General features: G+C 31.7%; 1 protein-coding gene and 1 non-coding gene across 3 annotated transcripts in view; both read left to right on the top strand.

Annotated features, from left to right (window-relative positions):
- Positions 1 to 19702, top strand: part of Agps (alkylglycerone phosphate synthase) — a 131956-nt gene that overhangs the window by 88926 nt on the left and 23328 nt on the right. For both annotated transcript variants that reach the window (XM_076865890.2, XM_076865891.2), the window contains exons 15-18: positions 4163 to 4232; positions 6381 to 6442; positions 11446 to 11535; positions 19156 to 19255. In XM_076865890.2, the coding sequence (XP_076722005.1) occupies positions 4163 to 4232; positions 6381 to 6442; positions 11446 to 11535; positions 19156 to 19255 (322 nt within the window). The remainder of the gene's footprint in view (positions 1 to 4162; positions 4233 to 6380; positions 6443 to 11445; positions 11536 to 19155; positions 19256 to 19702) is intronic.
- LOC143407671 (U6 spliceosomal RNA) lies at positions 7234 to 7339 on the top strand. The gene has a single exon (XR_013092412.1). It is a non-coding gene; the product is annotated as a U6 spliceosomal RNA (small nuclear RNA).

The following is a 19702-nucleotide window of genomic DNA, read 5'->3' as shown; positions in this document are numbered from 1 at the left end:
AAACATGCTATTAGTGTATTTTTAAAAGGAAATTAAGTTTAATCCCTAGTATTTGACAAATTGTCTATACTCCACCCCCTGTCATTTACAGTTTTGTGCTTGTATAAAGAAACAGAAAACATTTCACATCTATAACCAATTGAATAATGATAGGGTGGTTTTGTCTGTCTGCTTGATGGATTATCAGACTGATCAATGAGAACTATAGTGGAAATGCAGGACTACATTTATTCTTTTCTAAGTACATAAATTATCAGTTGTCTGGATACTAGTCTTACTTTTTTGTTTGTTTCAGTGTTAAAATATAGCATACACATTATGCTTAGTCTGAGTTCTTTCTAATACTTTCATTCTTTTTTTCCTTCTAAGCAAACAATTGAACACTTAATTTGGAGCTGTGTGTTTTAGAGTATCCCACTCATACACACACACACACACACACACACACACACACACACACACACTTTAATATGTAACTAGCTTTTTACTTCCAGGATTGTCTGAACAATGTTGAAGTGAAGTATTGTCAGAGTGGAAAAGGGTATAACCTTGGGCTTAAGTTTTAGTTTATTGTTATACTGTTTTTGAATATTAAAAATTAGGCTCTCACATTTTTTCTCCCTATTCTGAAACTGGCAAGTAGAATTTTAATTTTCTTTAGTAACAGATAAAGTTCACTAATCTTTCAAACTTTCTCTGCTAAAGTTTTTATATGTTACCTTTTGGAATTACTGATGTTTCAACTAAATTAATTAAAAATAATTATGCTATAAAGATTTATTTAATGATCAAATTGCTTGGCTTTCAGGTCATCTCATTTTTGTTTGCATTTTTAAAATGTGCATGTTTCCCTGCCCAGAAGGAATTTGGCATTATTTGTATACCTACTGCTTAGGAAGTAGGTACTCACAGGTGATAAGTGAATTTTAATGAAAACATTTTATCTCTGCTCTAGTCTTTAATATTAGAAACTGAAACATTAAAATTTTTTTTATATATTTAAGTATTTAATTGGGACTATAAAATTTTTCAGAAGGACTTGTAGGGAAATGGAAGAAGACATTTTCTAATAATGTTTTGGATTACTGTTTATAGGGTTGGATTTGCTTAGTTTTATCCCAGTGTTCTTACATTCCTAACACAAACAGGAAATCTACTTTGTAGGATCAATAATTATAATTAAAATTCAGAGTAACTAGCAAATCTTTACTAGTAAGTAATGTGTCACATTTCCTGTTAAATGATTAAAAAGTGCCCATTGATGATAAAAAGTGCCCATTCTATCTTACACTTAATTTTTTTAATAAGACATGAATTTGTTTGTTCCTGGGCCTCACTCTTGATTCTTGGAACATACTTGAAATTGACTAAACATTTGTTGAATGAATTGATGAAGCCAAGCTCTGTATTTTTCCCTGATATCTTTTTTTTTCCTTATTCTTTTATGCCTATGACCTGTAAGAGTATTTTAATCTTTAGATGGTTTTTCAGAACCATATTATCAGTTTTGTTTGAGTAATCAATTTCAGGCATGTCAGTAATGCCGGGTTTGTTTTCTCACATCACACCATCAATTTATAGCTTATAAATAAGAGTGAATCTTCTTTATAAGAAGATTCTTATAAATAAGAGTGAATCTTATGTATCTACAGGGTTCAGCTTGCCAGACACTGATACTAAAGCTCCAGAACTGTTGGTTTAATTCCAACATTTTGCTTACTCCAAATAACACTTCTACCAGATTTATCCATTAAAAATAGATTATAGTAAATGAGATATTAATTTAAAGCAGAGATAAACTGTTAAAAACATTGGCTGAAATTGGTGTCTCATGTTTTTGCTATTATTTGTTCCTTTTTGGTTACATTACAATTAATTTCTTAATGTACTTTCTTCCTGGCTTCCTTCATTGAGATGCAAAAATCTTTGGTTTTGAGCAACCCATATTGTTGGTTAGGAAAATATCTTTGTTTTATTTTTTTTAAAACTTGGAAATATCTTATTTTGATTTTCTATCAGAGATCCTGACTGCCCCCTTGTTTTCTGTTAAAAATTTTTTTTTTTTTGGTTCTAATTATTGAAGACTCAGGGATATTTTTCTTTAAGGTACCACTCCGCAAACCCTAAATCCTCAGTCACTTCTGCATAACAATTTAGAGGAAGGCACCACCAACTTTTTTTCTGCTAAAGTTTTTATATGTTAACTTAGTTCATGTATTTAATTTTTAATTAGAGCTTTATTAATCTGTCCATTATTTTCTCTTCCTTTTGTCCTGTATTCCCATCACCTTATTAGCTAAAGTTGATTGCTTTTAATGAAGTACTCTGAACAATCTAGAATACATGTTATCTTAGCCATTTTGTCTCTTTATCTTCCACTCCACTCTGACACTGTTAAATACCTTTGAACATATGTGACCCAACACAGCCTAGTAACCAAATATTGAATAATCATCATACCTGGGTTGTTTATCCTTGTTGACTAGAGCTTTTACTTTTCTAAGAACTGAGGAGAATAAATGTTACTTGTCAGCACTCATGACAGGTGTTTTGACATTTACCATAGAACTTAAGGTAATATATTATCATTATTTTTAAAGTGTTTAACATAATTCAACATGAGAGTGATTAGATTTACCAGATGGCCCTTTTATATAAATGATTGTCTCATTCCTCTTTCATTAGTCTTCCCAGTGCTTCCTCATGAAATAGCTTTAAATTTGTTCAAGAACCATGAATTGATGTCTGAAATTTGCAAAGAGCAGGAAATAAGGGATGGAAGTTGCTACTTTAGAATAAAGCAGTTTGAATTTAAATAGTTTTTTTTTTTTGTAGTGGTTATATAAGTGATTGTGTTCATGTTGTATGACACAATTGTATCTTAAGATAATTCAGACTAGAAGATTGACAGTTTTAAAAACTTAAAAAAAGAAAAATTCTAAAAAGTTAAATTTGCCAGAAAACATGACTTGGAAAGAATCCCAAATTGACTTTTTTTCTCCTTTGGGGTTTATGAATTTAGAATGGACATCCAATTTTAATCTCTTCCTACTTTAGGTAAAACAATGCATGTTTCTGTGTGGTTTGTCCCACTGGATCCCAGTGTGAAACAGAAACCTTCACCAGATGTTAGAAGAGAATCTAAAGAGAAATGTCTTGTCTGGGAGAGGAAAGAAGGACTTTTTCTCAACCGTACTTAACAGAGATAGGCCAACTGAATGTTTATTCACACCTGTTACTTCTCACCACATAACATATTTAGCATGCTCCTTCTCAAAGATTCCTAGCACAGGTATCTTGTACCCTTTTTTAGGCTTCACTCTTATCTCCTTTCCTTCTACTTTTAGTTCCAAGATGAGCCATTTGTATTTTCTAGATCTATAGCATTTTTTCTCCTTTGGTTTTAATCTTGACTGTTTTATATCTACGTGAGTTATGGGTTCAGCTGTTTTCCTCCAAGCACTTGTCCCTGCAGTGTTCTGACATGTGTTCCTTTTGTTTGAGGACTTTATTTGGCTCTCTACCTACAACCTCACATCCAACCCAGAACTGTTTTTCTGTGTTTTCTTACTTTTCACTTTCAGCAATGCTTCAGCCTTGTTTATAAACATTCTGTTAATACAAACAGTCCCCTGCATTTCATTATAGCTTGTCCTCAAGTAGTTCTAGACTAGAGCTATTCTGTCAAGTCTGCTACTCCTTCTAGATGAGACTAACTTGTGTTTATCCATCCAGAATAGAAAGTCAGGAAATTCTGAATAGTTTGGATTTTAGATTTTCAGATTAGGGATACTCAGCCTATATTAATAAAGTAAGAATACTTAAGTGTCTTGTTATGCATGTGAGAATTAAGCTTATTTAAGCTATTTTTCATGACTAATTCTCTGCTCTTTTTGAGAATATGAAAAGTAATATAAATCAGCTTTATTAGTGTGGTGGATAAATTTTGAAATTAATGACTAGACTGAAATATTAAAAATATTTTTTAATTTTTGTCTAAACTTATTCTCTTGATATCTCTTTGATATAAATGAAATTAAGATAAAAATGAGATGTAATCTGGAAAAGCAGTTTTCTTTAGATATCCTATCAGTTTGGTTAGTTTTATATATTTTTTAATGGTTCATTTAAAATGTATTAACAGTTTGTTCTTTAATTACAGTGGATTGGCAGCTGGAGAAGATAATGGACAGAGAGGATATTTGCTGACCTATGTCATTGCATACATTCGAGTAGGTTACATCATATTTCCCTTGTCATTTAATTTACATTGCACATAATAATCTTTCCTACTTTGAATGAAATCATAGTTTTAAGTTTCTTAAACATCTTAAGATATGATAATTAAGCACATCATTTATATGAACCCTGATTTAATGTCTGTCTTTTCTTTTAAAAGAATAGAGTCATTCTCTGTCTGAACATTGAACATGCCTTTCCTAACATTACCTTGTTAGAATCAAGCTGTTTTATTTGGCAGTATTCCTCACTTAATTTATAATCTGTTTTTTATGTGTATAAATCTTTGTCTTCTTAAAAATTGATATTTAACTTAATTCCAAGTAGTTATTGGTTCACTAGTGATTGTTACTATTTAGAAATAAATAATTTATGTGTACTTGAGCACTAAAATTTTTTTGATTATAGATTTTATGGGATATATGTTAGAAACTTCATTAGTCATATTTAAGTCTATGCTACATGGCATTGTTCTTTTGAAATTTATTTCTTCCTTTATTTAGTGTTTTTTTTTTTTTTCTATTTTCTAACAAACTCAGGTTTCTTAATTGTTTTCTGCTGTTTCCCGGGTGATTAGTATTGTTTTGTTTTGTTTTTTAAATATTGCCTCTTATTTAATGTGAATGATCTTATTCTAAAAGGTCGTTTCTCAGCTACTCTATTGAGAATTTGGCTTCCTTACTACTGAGTTTTCTAATACTTCAGTTAGAAATTGTTTGGAAGGAAATACAAAAACTTATATACAGTTTGGTTTTACTTATTTAAGAAAACTTGAATTAATATTTTCTCATTTTAGAAAGAATTTAATTCTAGTTAAGATCTAAATTATAAAATTGCAGTGAATTTGAAGTATATTGTTAGTCCTGTGCCTTTCTGTCCCCCACCTAGTGGTGCCAATGGGGAAAAATATATTTATTGCCTGTCCACTGTGTTAAAAATTCTGATTAAGGAATGTACAGATCATGAATGATAATAGGTTTTATGCATTATGTGTACATCCATAAATTGTCAGTATCCACAGTTCTTCTCATAAAAAGTATTTTGAGTATAGATAAAATTTTGTTTGTTGTTTCAACAAAGGGTATTGATCATTTTCTTATAATACTGAATTCAGAATTCTAGAAAATGAAATACAGTTGTAGCAAGTACAGTGTACATACAATTTGGGGTAAATGTTTTAATTTAAGTTTCCAGTTAATGTTAAAACTGAGTCAAAAGCAAATTAGGGATTTTTCCCCTAGATTTATTTGTTTCATATTTTAAAAAAATTCCAGGGCACAGTGCCATTGTTACATGTTCAGATACATGTTTACTGAATAAATGAATTCATAAGAGAAAAACAACCATTTTAGATCAGTAGTTGCGTTCTCCCCCCCCCCCCCCCCCCCCGCCAACCACTAGTAGAGTCAAAGTGATTCTTTTTATGGGAAGTGCAAATTTATAACCTGTATTGATTTTTCTGCCTTTTATAACTTTTTTTTTCCCTCAAATCTTTACATTCTGTGGTCTTGTGAATCTTATCTTTCTAGCTGTGATGACAGTTGTGCTCTGGGTAAAGAAATCAAATGGTATAAGTTACTTGTAATATAAATATTACATCTTGTAAGCTAGAAAATATTTTCCAAGCAGAAATCCCTCTGTTTCCCTACATTTGACTAATCTGTGAACCTCAAGGAGAGAGACACTATTTTTGGAATTTGTTTTTAAAGAAAAGTTGACTTGAAGAAAGGAAAATACTTGCTTATTTTAATCCCACTCCCTCTCAACTTCTGTCCCTCTATTTCTTCCATTTTGATGACCAATTTTTGATATTGGTTAATTTGGTATTTAAGAGAGTACAAATCTATTCTATTAGTCTTCTCTGTATGTACATAGATTTTTCCTGGATAGACACTCCATTCAAGGGAGAAATCTTTGAATTCCTATTCTGTATTAGGCACTCTGTTTGCTGCCAGGGATACAGAAGAAAGCAGATCATACTTCATTCAGGGCACCTTCCCAGAGCTCTTATGGGATAGATAATAAAAAGCATTTGAGGTTAAATTAGAAATGTAATACTAACAGTTACATGAAATAATAACAATATTACTTACTGATTATTGCATCTGTTGTAGTTTAGTGATTTTTGTGTGTCTTAACAGGACTTGGGTTTGGAATACTATGTATTAGGAGAATCTTTTGAGACTTCTGCTCCTTGGGACAGGTAATATATAATAGAATGTTGGATATTATTCAATTCAAATATGCTTTGTGAGTTGCTAAAGTAATTTATTTTGGTGTATGAATATATAAACTTTCAAAATTTTGTGAAGAAGCCTAGAAACAAGGTGGCTGCTTTTATTTAAATTAATATATTCATCAGAATACCAGAACTTTCAGCCATTACATTTTTTTTTTTTTTTTGGTTTGAGGCAAATTTATCTGTAATCCAAAAAAGGAAGGTATTATTGACGTTTACATTTTGAAGACTCTTACTAAAAACTAAATGTTAAAAATATATAATAACAAATCCCACTGTTATATATAATTATAATGTGCCAATAAGAAGAAAAAAATACTAAATGTTACTGTTTGTTTTACTTAGCTTTAATTTAAATTTTCTTTTTTTTTTTAATACTAGGATTAAACTCAGGTATGTTTTACTATTGAACTACATCCCTGTCCCTTTTTAATTTTTTATTTTGACACAGGGTCTTGCTAAGTTGCATAGGGCCTTGCTAAGTTGCTGAGGCTGGTCTCAAACTTGCAATCCTCTTACCTCCCATCCTTCTTAGTAACTGAGATTACAGGCATGTACCACTGCACCCAGCTTTATTTAAATTCTTGGGTCATTAATATGTTCTCCAAAAAGTCCCCCAAAATTTTAAAACCAGTTAATCTATTGTAATATATTATGTAGCTTTTGATGTTTGTGCATGTATGTATTAAGCAAGATCTTAATTAATTTCATTTAAGTGATTTCTGAAAGAAACCCTGTTTAAGAAATGAAGTACAGTGCTTGCTTCAGCAGCACATATACTAAAACTGGAACAATATAGAGAAGATTAGCAGGCCCCTGCGCAAGGATGACAGGCAAATTCGTGAAGTGTTCCATATTTTTTGAACTCTAGATAGTACAGAGGGCTGAGAAGGGAAGGGAGGGGGCATGGGGTAATTAATGATGGTTGAATGTGATGATCATTATTATCCAAAGTACATATATGAAAACATGGATTGGTATGAGTATACTATGTATATAACCAGAGGTGAAAAATTGAGCTCTATATATGTAATAAGAATTGTAATGCTTTCTGCTGTTACATATAAATAAAATAAATAAATAAACCAAAAAATAAAATATATTTATGAAATAAGAAAAAAAGAAATTAAGTACATTTCTATTTTTAAATATAAGCAAAATTCTAATATGGGAGAATATTATAAGAAAAGGCCCAAATCGATAAATGGAAATAAATGTATAGATTTCTTTATCAGAAATACACACACACACACACACACACACACACTCTCTCACACAAATATTAGTTTGTAAATTAATATAAACTTATTTGGAAATGTCAAGTAGTTTTATTAAAAATGGACTTGTGAATTAATTCCTTCAGGAATTTTATATATATATTTTTTTTAATATGCCTACATTTTACTTTTTCTTTATAAATTTGTTCACTATTTAAAATCTACAATAAAGAATATAGGCTATAACAAATTGCCATGAATCTACTGTTTAGATAGTACATATCATAACATTTTGTTTTCCCTAAGCTCTTTTTTGTCCCCTCAGAAAACTTTCCTATCATGTTGTCTTCCCTTACCCAGGACTGTGACTATTGGGACATTGGTACTCATGTTCCTTGGATTACTAAATATTAACCCAATTTATAGTATCTCTCTGTTTTCACATTTAATTTTAATAAGGGGAATAAATTTTGTAAATAAAAAGAATTACCAGCTCATGGGCATTTTACACTTGAGCATCAGAAGTAGTTTAGAGGCTTTTCATAGTGTTTTCAAAGATGATTTTAGTCTTTTTTTTTATTATTGGTTGTTCAAAACATTACAAAGCTCATGACATATCATCTTTCGTACATTTGATTCATCTCCTCGCTGGGTTTCTTAGTTTGGGCTGCTATACAGAATACCATAGACTGAGTGACTTAAATGTTCTTAAACAAGAAATATTTATCTCTCACAGTTCTGGAGTCTTGAAGTCTGGTATTAGGGTGCCAGCATTATCAGTCTTTGGTAAAGGCTGACTTTATAGCTTAGAGATGGCTCTCTTCTCATCGTATCCTTCTATGACAGAAAGCAGCGAAAACCTTCTTGTGTCTTATTTATAAGTGCCCAATACCATTCATGAGAGCTGTGCCTCTTCCTCAAAAGTCCCACCTCCTAATGTCATCACACTGGGGGTTAGGATTTCCATATGTGAATTTTGAGATGGACACAAACATTCTGTCCTTATCACTGGTACACATGGGTTAGTGTAGAGGTTTCTCTTCAGCATTATGAAAAATTCATAATTCATTAATGTTAACTGATGACATTAGTGAAAAGTAACTGCATTTGTGAAGTAAACTTTACTTATTACACATGTACTAACTAACTTGCTTTGTTTTTTGAACTTTTAGCTAGCTGGTGACTGTATTTAGCAGTAGCCCATGGGACCAGGACCTTCAACTTTCACACATTATTGGGTCTTTGGCCTCTTCATGCAAGGCCACTTAAAGGGTTATTGGTCTTAACTAATCTTTGTGTGTCCCATAGTGACCCTAGCACACTGACTATACCTGGTAAGTTTTTTTTTTTTTAAAAAAAGTGCTCAATGAGTATTCATATAGAGTCCTATGAATCAACTCTGGAGTCATGTTTTTGCCAGACATGGTTGCAACTGCCTGTTATCCCAGTGGCTTGAGAGGCTGAGGCAGGAGGATCAAAAGTTCACAGCCAGCCTCAGCAACTTAGTGAGGTCCTAAACTCATGAGACCCTGTCTCTAAATAAAATACAAAAAGCATTGGGGATGTGGCTCAGTGGTTGAGTGCCCCTGAGTTTAATCCTCAATACCCAAATAAATAAATTTTAAAAAGCTGGTTTTTTTAAGAGTTGGAGGTTTTAAAGATTTTGGAGATAGCAGTGGGAGTGTGGTGATTTAAACTGTTTTATACAAACAGAATGGAGTAGAGGGAAAAATAAAAGAACCTATGAAAGAAGTCCTAGGGACTTTCAACATATAGAAGATAGTCTACAAACAGCAGCTGGCAAAGTAGATTGAGGAATAATCTCTAGAGATTTTAGAAGAAAAGCCCAGGGATGTCCCCCCCCCCACTCCCTGCCAAGGGGAAAGTGATCAACAGTGCAAAATTTGCTGATAGGTCAAGTAAGAATTTTAAAGTATATACATAGTTGCATTTATATCCAAAAAAAAAAAAGATTGGTCCAGTGGACTGTATTGAACTTATCTAAATTATATGAGAATACTTTCAGAATCTCTTTCCCACAAATCATGTATAGAAACATACCTTTGGCAATTATAACCAGTTAGTCCTGTGTTCGTGTTCTCTCTCTCTCTCTCCCTCTCTCTCTCTCACTCTCTCACTCTCTCACTCTCACTCTCTCTCTCACTCTCTATTTATTTTGGTGGTGCTGGGGATTGAACCCATGGCCTTGTGACTGAGCTATATCCTCAGCCCTCTTACCATCTCTTTTATTATTCACTTACCAGGGTTTAGATATAGGCCATTCTTAACATGTCCATGTTTCCTATTGCATTTTTGACAATTAAGTATATTTATATGTATTTAATCTGAAACATAGTCCAATCAACAGAAGAATTATATTAATATTTTTAGAATACTTGGCAGTAACACATTGTTTTCTAAAGCCAAGATAAAGAACTTGTTATTTTAGTAACTTGTTATTTAGTAACTTTATTATTATAGTATTCCTTAGTCTTTATAGATATTAAAGCTGAATAGGTTTTATTTGTATTGAAAGCTTTTTATAAGTGAATTTTCAAGATAAAAAACCAAATTTCAGTAATTTAATACTTTATATTTTTAGAAATATTCGTTTTTGCCATTCTATGAATGAGGCATACATAACATTGGTAAATCATATTTACCTGCAACTCTCATAAATTAAATCAGAATTTAACTTAAAAGCAGTGTTTTGTAAAATTAGAATTTATAAAATTTTCATATGCTGTATTCATAAAAATAAAAAATATGGCATGATAATATTAAAGCCTTATTTATATTTTAATCCTATATTTATTGATACTGAGAATATAGATAACTTAAATATGCTTTATAAGGCTTAATCCATTTAAATGTATGGTTTTTATTGATCCTACACAGTCGAATCAGTTTGAAGATTAGAAAGCTAGGCTATCCTTCTGAGTTTGTTCTCTTGGTGCTAAACAAACCATTGTTTAAAACACAGATTCTGCCAGTATGTGGCCAAGATATTTATAGGGGAATAAAATGGTTTATATATGGCTTAGGAGTTTTATTGTTTAGATAAAACAAAATATGTAGTTACAATGACATGCTGCAGCTCACATTTAAATATGGGTGAATTTAAAAATAGATGAACATTGTTAAATATTGTCAAAAATTTTCCTATGAAGGATTATTGCCACCCATCCCCTATTTTCATTGACCCAATATCAAACAGTCTAGCATAACACATTAGCACTTTACACAGTCTATATCCAATAAGTCTTTGTCAAATTGGATTTTAGCTTGAGAATAGTCTGTGGCACTTTGATAGGACATAATTATTTTTGATTGAATTATTTTGAATTAAGGAAAGCTGCTTAGATATCGATAAAGATTGGTATTCGAATAACTCAGAATTGAATTTTCATTAGCATATTTTTTGTAACTTGTAAAATCTTGTAATTAAGTTTATTTTGAAGTTAGGTTTCGTAAGTATGGGAAACTCCATTCATGAGGCTTGAGTCTACTCTTCTGATTTGTATTTCTTTTAAAGCAACAAAGAAAGGACTTTGTTACCTTCAAAGTTATGAGTGGAGGACCCAATATGAATGATCAAGGCTCTTTTTGTGCACTCTCTAAAGAGTAACTATGAAAGTTTATGGTTAAGAGATTTTACAGACATGAAGGGTACCAGATAAACCAGCACTTCTTAGAATTTGTGTAGTTTTCATTTGAAAGTGTAATATTCTATTCAATTTTCTTTTCTAGGGTTGTAGATCTTTGTAGAAATGTAAAAGAAAGAATAAGAAGGGAATGCAAGGAGAAAGGTGTACAGTTTGCTCCTCTTTCTACATGCAGGTGAGTTTTCTTATTGTTCTTTTACTCCTTCTTCTGAAAAACTACTTTATTTAATCAAATTATAATTTCCAGCTGAGGAAAAATTCCAGTTTTTTTTCCTTGGAAAGCTTCCCTGTACTTTACTCACCACCTTGTTAGGATGTGTCAATAGGATTTCACAGGGTCCTGAGCTCTTTAGGAATAGGCCAGCCTTCCATAAGCCTTTTGTCCTATCTGGATAACATGGCAGGGAAGAGTCAAGGATCTAAGCTCTTGGAAAGAGGACTACTCCTTTATTCACAGCAAGTATAAATTACATATGTAGCCAAGCAGGTATAAATTAGATATATAGTCAATATAGCTCTTTCTTCATCAGAGGGGGAAAAAAACCACTTTAACCATTTTAGTTGCTGATTAAGGAGATAGAAAAGGGATAGAGGACTAAGAGGCACAAACAACTCAAATGATGATTAACTTGGTTCTTTCCAACAGATCTTTCTTTGATAATGGAAGTATTCTGTATCAACACTGTCCTGTATGGTAGCCACAAACCACATGTGACTAACAAGAGACTGAAATGTGGCTAGTGTTATTGTGGAGTTAAATTTAAAGTTTTTATTTAATTTATTTTTAAAAATGTATAACATTATGTGTGGCTAGTATTTTCCATATTGGACAGTGTGTTTAGCTGATGATCTTTGTTACATAGCACCAGCCCAAAAAAGGAAGATTCCTTGAACAAGGACATTTTGTATTCAGTCTTTTGATATTAATTTTCTGTGCAAACACAGAAGATGAAATGTATCAAGTCAAACAGTTGACTTCTCTATAAAAAGTTACAGAATTAATTTGAATCTAACAGTAATGATCTAGCATTCTGTATTGTATAACTGCCTCAGTTTTATTCTGTATGTGTTGGGGGAGGCTTTCAAGAACACCTCTAATGTTTTAGAAACAAACTTTTACAAAATAAAAAAAAGTAGATAATTTTGGAAATAATGTGTCTCTGTTATTAAGTGCGCCTGACACTGGACTTCAAAAACAAGTGTGCTTCAGCATAACATTTCTATGTGCAAGACTGTCCCTGAATTATGATGGTTTGACTTAAGATTTTTCAAATTCACAATAGTGCACAAGCACTGTTTTTTCACTTTCAATTGAGTATTCAGTAAGTTACATGAGATATTAAACAATTTATTATAATAGACTATATTGATTTTTCCCAATTATAAGCTAATTTAAGTATTCTGAGCATATTTAAGGTAGATTATACTAACCCTGTGCTTGCTAAATTAAGTATATATGATGCATTTTCAGCTTACAGTATTTTTACAATGATTGTATTTGGACAAAACACCATCATAAGTCAAAGGGTATCTGCATTTCTATTAATGAAGCTTATTTCTCTGATTTGAATTACTTAATTTCAGCCTGGGAAACAGATCAAGGCCTATTCCAGCCCAGGAACCTGGGCCTTCCAACCCACCTTGCCAACTTCCTGCCTACTTTGAAAAGTTGGTATTGTAAAATTACTTCCATTGGGAGAAGTATCCTTAAAGCATTTGCTAAATGTGTGCTTCTGAAGAGTAGGAAAGTAGAATTCTCACACGAGATCTGAGGAAACTGCTCATTTCATTGAGAAAGTTCTCATTGCAAATGGTCTTTTCTCTTTCTGTGTGGGGGAATCTTTCAGGGTTTGATGAGCATTACAGAAAGTACCAAGTCAAGTCAGTATTTTAACATGCTTTAGAACAAGTATACTTGGAATAGAGAAAATAAAATTTTTAAAATGTAGATTTTAACAATTATTGACTGGGCATTTGAGATGTCCAAAGGAAGGAAAAGTAGAGGCCTTGTTCTATATAACAAAAAACTATAACTTCATAAACCTAATGTTGGTTTAGTCATTGACTTTGGAGAAAACCTTTCTAAATAAAGTTGTAAGAATATACACGTAGGGGCTGAAGTTCTGGCTGAGTGGTAGAGCACTTGCCTCGTACATGTGAGGCACTGGGTTCAATCCTCAGCACCACATAAAAATGAATAAACCAAATAAAGATATTGTGTCCATCTATAACTAAAAAAAATTTTTAAAAAGAATATTCATGTAACATTTTTAATTTTTTAATTTTTAAATTAAAAAATTGATGTCTTTAAAGGTTAAATTCCTTAAAATCTAAAGGAAAAAAAGTTGTATTTACTCATATTATCCCAAATTGATCCTTGTTTCTGCTCTTGACAATCTATTAGGCCTCTTTTATTATAATCCTGAAACAAATATCCAAAGGCAACTTATTATCATTAAAGTTTGAAGTATTTTAAGTCAGAGAATAATAAACTAGAATTAATTATTGTGTAGTTGAGAAAGTATTATTCCTTTTTTTGGTCAAGTGGAAATTTATATATTTTTGCCCTCTTCTCTTCCTCCTTTTGTCCCAACTCCCTATTCAGTGTCTCTTGAGAACCTCCTCTTCCTTCATTGTGATAAATATTTACTTAATTGAAAAATGAATGGAAAGCAAAATATTCTGCCTTGGAGTGTACTCCATAATTAACAGTTAAATCTTCATTTTTCAGAAAGTATTTGTAAGGCTACGCATCTTTATTATGTCTTGTAGACATTAGAATTAATATAATCAGACTGAATTGGCTATATGTTATTGTTAGTTGGCTATTTGTGGCTGTGATCAAAATACATGACAGGAACAATGTAGAAAAGGAAAAAATTATTTTGGCTCTAGGTTTTAGAACTTTGAGTCCATGGTTAGCCAGCTCCAAGGCAGAAGTATGGCAGAAGGACATGGTGAAGGAAAGCAATTCATCTCATAGCAACTGAAAGTCAGGGAGTGGACAAGGAGAAGATAAACCCTTCCAGGACATGCCCCCAGTGCCTTACCAACTAGGTCCCACTTTCTAGTAGTTTATTCAGCCCTTATTGAATTAATCCTCTAAGCCCTCATGATCCAATCATTTCCTCAGAGCTTCACCTCTGAACACATGAAACTTAGGGGGACATTCCAGATCTAAACCTTAAGAGTTGTGTTTATTAAATAGCTATTTTTGTAATAATGATTTTCTTATAAAAGTTCTGTGTGCTCAGTTTTTGTGATTACTTTATGAAACCAGTTTAGAATGGCCAAAGTATAATTATTTAAATAGCTTTGGTAAATTAGAATTTTGAATTGTTCTTATGGCTTTTACTTTTTTAAATTAACATTTAACTGGAGTTTTGATTTTTATTTAATTTTATTTGATCTGCTTAAAAGTGACCAAGGAGATTATTCTCTATTGAATGTATGAGATGCATTTTTCAAACCAGTTTTTTAAAAAAGCTATTCCAAGATTATTTTTAAATAATTAATAACTCTAAAATCAAAGAACCCAAGAAAAATAATTCAGATTATAAGGGTTCATTTATTGGATTATTTAATTTTTAACCATTAAAATGTAATTTGTACATTGGAATAGATATTTTAACCCTAACTCTTAAGGAGGTTATATGGGAAGGAACTGTTAGTGAATCTAACATAAGGAAAGTACCCCAGACAGAAAAAGCACAAAAAAGTTTTAGAAATGAAAAAATAATGAAGTGACTTTGACAGCCACATTTTTATTTGTGCAGATAATTTTGAAAGAGGTTAGTTTTTAAGTGTCTTTAGTGCTGGAATTAATCTGTTTTAAAAGGAGTTAGATCTGAGTTACTTTCTGAAGTGGACCCAAATGGAGGTTTTCCAAAAGGTATTTTTATTATTAAACTTTATCTTTGTCTGAATTACTGATCATTTAAGCCCATTATGTTTTATGTTGACTTTAGTAATCTGCTCATCTAAGAAAACTGAACTGGTCATACACATCCTAGATTTGCTGGAAGGTGGCAATGCTCAATTAATGTTTAGTTACCTATTCTAGTGTTGTTATTAATGAATCGCTTATGAGTTATATTTTACCAAGTGCTGTAAACTCATTCATTTACCTGTCAAATTTTATTTGAATTTGCTTATGTCTAATGATAGTGCACCCATAGTTAAAATAATTCTCCAGTTTTTCTTAAACTTTGTAAATCTGGAATTTTAAATGTTCAAGGGATCTTTTTATGAGTGTGAATTAACACTAGAAGAAAAACACAGCTGGCAAATTGACAGTAGCATTGTTAAACAGTTCATTTCTTCTGTTCTGATACACCTAACATTTGGCCTAAAATGCTATTAAAATTTTAGATCAGATTCTGTTTGTATTGTGTAGTAAAGAAAGTATTTCCTCTGTATTTGTTTCTTCTGCTAAATTAAATTCTTCGTGGAAACCTCCATAGATTGAATTTGGAGACTTGACTAGGATTGCCTGAGCTCCCTTTTAAATGTTTCCTAGTTGCATTTTGAAAGCCCAGATTATATCGAACATATTTAATTAATATTCTTTTATGTACATATATACAATATGAACACATGTAGGTTCTTAGGCACCATTTTAAGCTCATGTCATTTCACTGTATTTAATATGATCAATTCAATTTGTTTTCCAAGTCCTTCTAATTGTTAATATAAGTTTAGTGAATATGCTATAGTTCATCTAGTCTGATCTCATTTGGTATTTTTTCTGAGCTTTAAGTTCTCATGTTTATGTTAACTTTGAGTTATAACTTTGAGTTATAAGTTTGGAGGACTTATAACTGATCACCAAGTTCTATCTAGTGTGTTTTGGCTCTCTTAACAGTAGTATAATTAGATTGGAGGGGGAAACCACCAGAAGGAGATGGGTTTGTTTTTTGTTGTTGTTGCTTATTGTTTGTTTGTTTGTTTGTTTTTTGTTATTTAGGCCAATTTAAGAAACATTTACACTGCTTTTAAACTTTTAGTTTTGGTGGGTGGTGGGGGAGGGGATAATCCAGACTTTCCCCCAAAAGTTGCAAAACTAATAGTTTCTATATACCCTTCACTCATCTTCTCCAAATATAATATCACACATCATTACAGGATGATTGCTAAAACAAAAAGTATTGTTAAAATACTATTAACTAATCTAGACACTTCTATTTACCCTTTCTCCCACTATTTTTTTTCTTTTGGTTCAGTGTTTAGATTTCATGTCTTTGCAGTCATCTTTAATGTGGAACAGTTCCTCACTTTCTTTATCTTACGTGACTTGTACACTTTTTTTACATTCACTGGCCAGTTGTTTTGTAAAATGACATTCAGTTTCTTTTTTTTTCTTTTGTTGTTTTTTTTTTTTTTTCATGTTGCCTTCTGATTGAATTCAATTTATACATTTTGGCAAAAAGGCTACAGATTAACCTTGGAACATCATATCAAGAGGAAAATGACATTGATATGTCATATTATTGATGATATTAACTTTGATTACTTGGTTAAAATGGTGCCTGCCTGATTTTACAGCTCTAACATTACTATTTTTTTCCTATTTCACTTAATAAATACCCTTTGGGAAGAAATTTTGAGACAATGTAAATATCTTGTTTCTCATACAGTCTCCTAAGTCATAAGTCTCCCATTAATAATTTCAGATAATAATAGTTGTTATTGTGAAATTTTCAAATGGCAACTTTTATTTTCATCATTTCTTTTACATATATCAGTTGGAATTCACTAGAAGAATCCCTCTTTGATTGGTATGAATGCATATATGTTTTCTTCTCTGAGTTAGATCCATGATTATCACTATTCATCTTGTTTAAGTTTTCCCAGATTAGGCAGTTAGAAACTACTTTAAATTGGCTTCAGTGTTCTTTTGATATGGATGGTAGTTTTTGAAGAGAAGGAAAAAGGGAGCTCATACTTAGGAAGGACAGTAATTGAGGCAGGGTGAGTGGCATAAGTGAAGAAGTGAGGGAGAAAAAAGCAAGTTTTTGTGCCACAAAGGGTGTGGGTGCTGTAGAACTGGTGCAAAGTGAAGATCATGTCCACATGCTGTCCCAGCAGTATTAATAATAGCCTTTGCTCACCATTGGTCTTTTGGTCTTGATTTCGTCTTCATATTCCTTGGTTTTTCTTATTCCTCATGTCAGAATTGTGGTTATTTTCATTTTGTCCCTACTATGTTTCCTCCATCTTATTGCTTATCTGCTTCCTCTGCTCCTAGTTAATCTTTCTTATTCTCCTCTGTTATCTCCTGATTGACTTATCCTGTATGTTAGTAATGTGGCATTTTTCTTACATAGAACTATATCTTCCATTTTTTTTTTCAGTTTTCATTTAGGCATACCTTTTATAACTAGGCACATTTCCTAATTTTACCCACACAGGTTTTCTTATTCTTTGTATCATCACTCAATGTGATATCCTTTTCATTTCCCATCTGTATTTTCTAGAGTCTAGAGTGCTTTTTAGGCTGCAAAAAGTGATTGATGTTGTCTGTCTTTATATTCTCTCTGTCTCTCTCAAGGTCTCTAGTGCATCGTCAGATAGCCTATTGAACTGAACTCAGAAATATCAGCATTCTTTACTCGTATTTGTTTCTCTGTGTTTTGAGACTTTATCTTGTATCGACTATAGAAAGCTTATAAAAGTTTCTTCTAGTTCACTTGACTTACTGTGAAGAAAAAAAAATGTTGTTGATATTTATTTCATTTATTTTTAAAATTATAGCGAGTACTAAATAGCTCCCCCTACCCTCTTTAATAGCAACAATTTCAGTGCTTTAATTTTTTCTGCCCAGAATCCTTAAGTCTCTTGAACTAGAAAATCAAAACAAATGACAAGTTCATAGTATTGCTGTCAACTTAATATACTTTGAAGCGGTTATAACTTGCCTATATTTTACCAATATAGATTTATAAAATAATGAAAATTGATTTTAGTCAGTGTTTGCATGCCCATATGTATTCCATGCATTTCATGTTTTTGCTTTTCAGTGATGGGGCCAATGAACAGAATCAAATTTCTTGTTTCTAGTCTAATACCACCTTTCTCAAGGAGGGGACATTTACGTCATGTGTTTTTACTGTGCCCATACAAAATGTAATTAATATCTATGTGTATAGATCTCATTGTTTGGTCTTTTGGCAAGAATACTTGGCTTTTGAAAAATAACGGAGCTATACTGTTTGTAATATGGGTGTCCCTTGAATATTGTCTTTTACCAGTCACAAAAGGACTATGCATAAATATTAGTCAAATAAAGAGAAAAATATTACTTTTATTATCAAGATAGGTGTAATTTTAATTGTCATGCTTTTATTAAATGTTACTTTGAATTTGCATTTTAAAACAACTAATACTGGTACTCTGACTAAATTTTAAATATATTTTTACACATACTACTTATATCTCCCATTACTTCTAGATAACAAAATAGTATTCTGTCATAAAATGCTAATGAAATGTATAAAAAAAAATTTGTCATTCAGGTTTTAGTAACTTGGCACAGTCAAGAGTGTACTTAAAATATTGACTAAATTGGCACTTAAATGGAAGTACAATCCTCCTTTTTCTCACCATATTCTCACTTTACCTATTTTAGCAATAGCTCTAAAGAAAGCCACTCTCCATTCCTTCCATGAAGTAGGAAGCCACAAAGAAAATAACGTTATAGCTTAATGATTTTTCAGTTGATTTTTGTCTAGATGTTAAATCTGTTCTCACTTAACTTAAAACCCCTGTGGGGATTTTTGTCTGTTTGTTCTTTTAGGGTAACGCAGACTTATGATGCAGGTGCATGTATCTACTTCTATTTTGCCTTTAACTACAGGGGAATTAGTGACCCACTGACCGTGTTTGAACAAACTGAGGTAATTTTGTATACATGCATATACACAATAGCTTTCACATTCTTTTAGTAATTTGAATAAATTTTAGTATCAGTTTGTGAATTTTAGTTTGACTCTGTTTAATTACAGCTGGTATGCCTGGCTGCTAGCCTGTAGAAATGAAAAATGTATTTGTTGCACTGGTTTGTGTACTAAATTCTAAGCCTAAAATTATTGTTCTGTATAGCTATCACCTGAGATTATTTGATTGTTATTTATAGTACATGATAGTTGATGAAATTAAAAAACAACAAGAATCTTTGCCATCCCTTTGGCAGCCTACCCATCTCTATGTGGGAATTGCTATTGAGGTCATGCTCTGGTCTGTGTTGTCCTAATATTATTCTAGGCTTATAAATTCTTTGTGTATTGAAAACGTATGTAAGCTATTATATATTTCTTATATGTCCTTAAGCTTCTAGTTTTTAA

This window comes from Callospermophilus lateralis, chromosome 9 (genome assembly GCF_048772815.1).
Source record: "Callospermophilus lateralis isolate mCalLat2 chromosome 9, mCalLat2.hap1, whole genome shotgun sequence".
Classification (NCBI taxonomy): domain Eukaryota; kingdom Metazoa; phylum Chordata; class Mammalia; order Rodentia; family Sciuridae; genus Callospermophilus; species Callospermophilus lateralis.
Note: the sequence above shows the minus strand (reverse complement) of the source record. Positions and strands in the feature narration are given on the sequence as shown.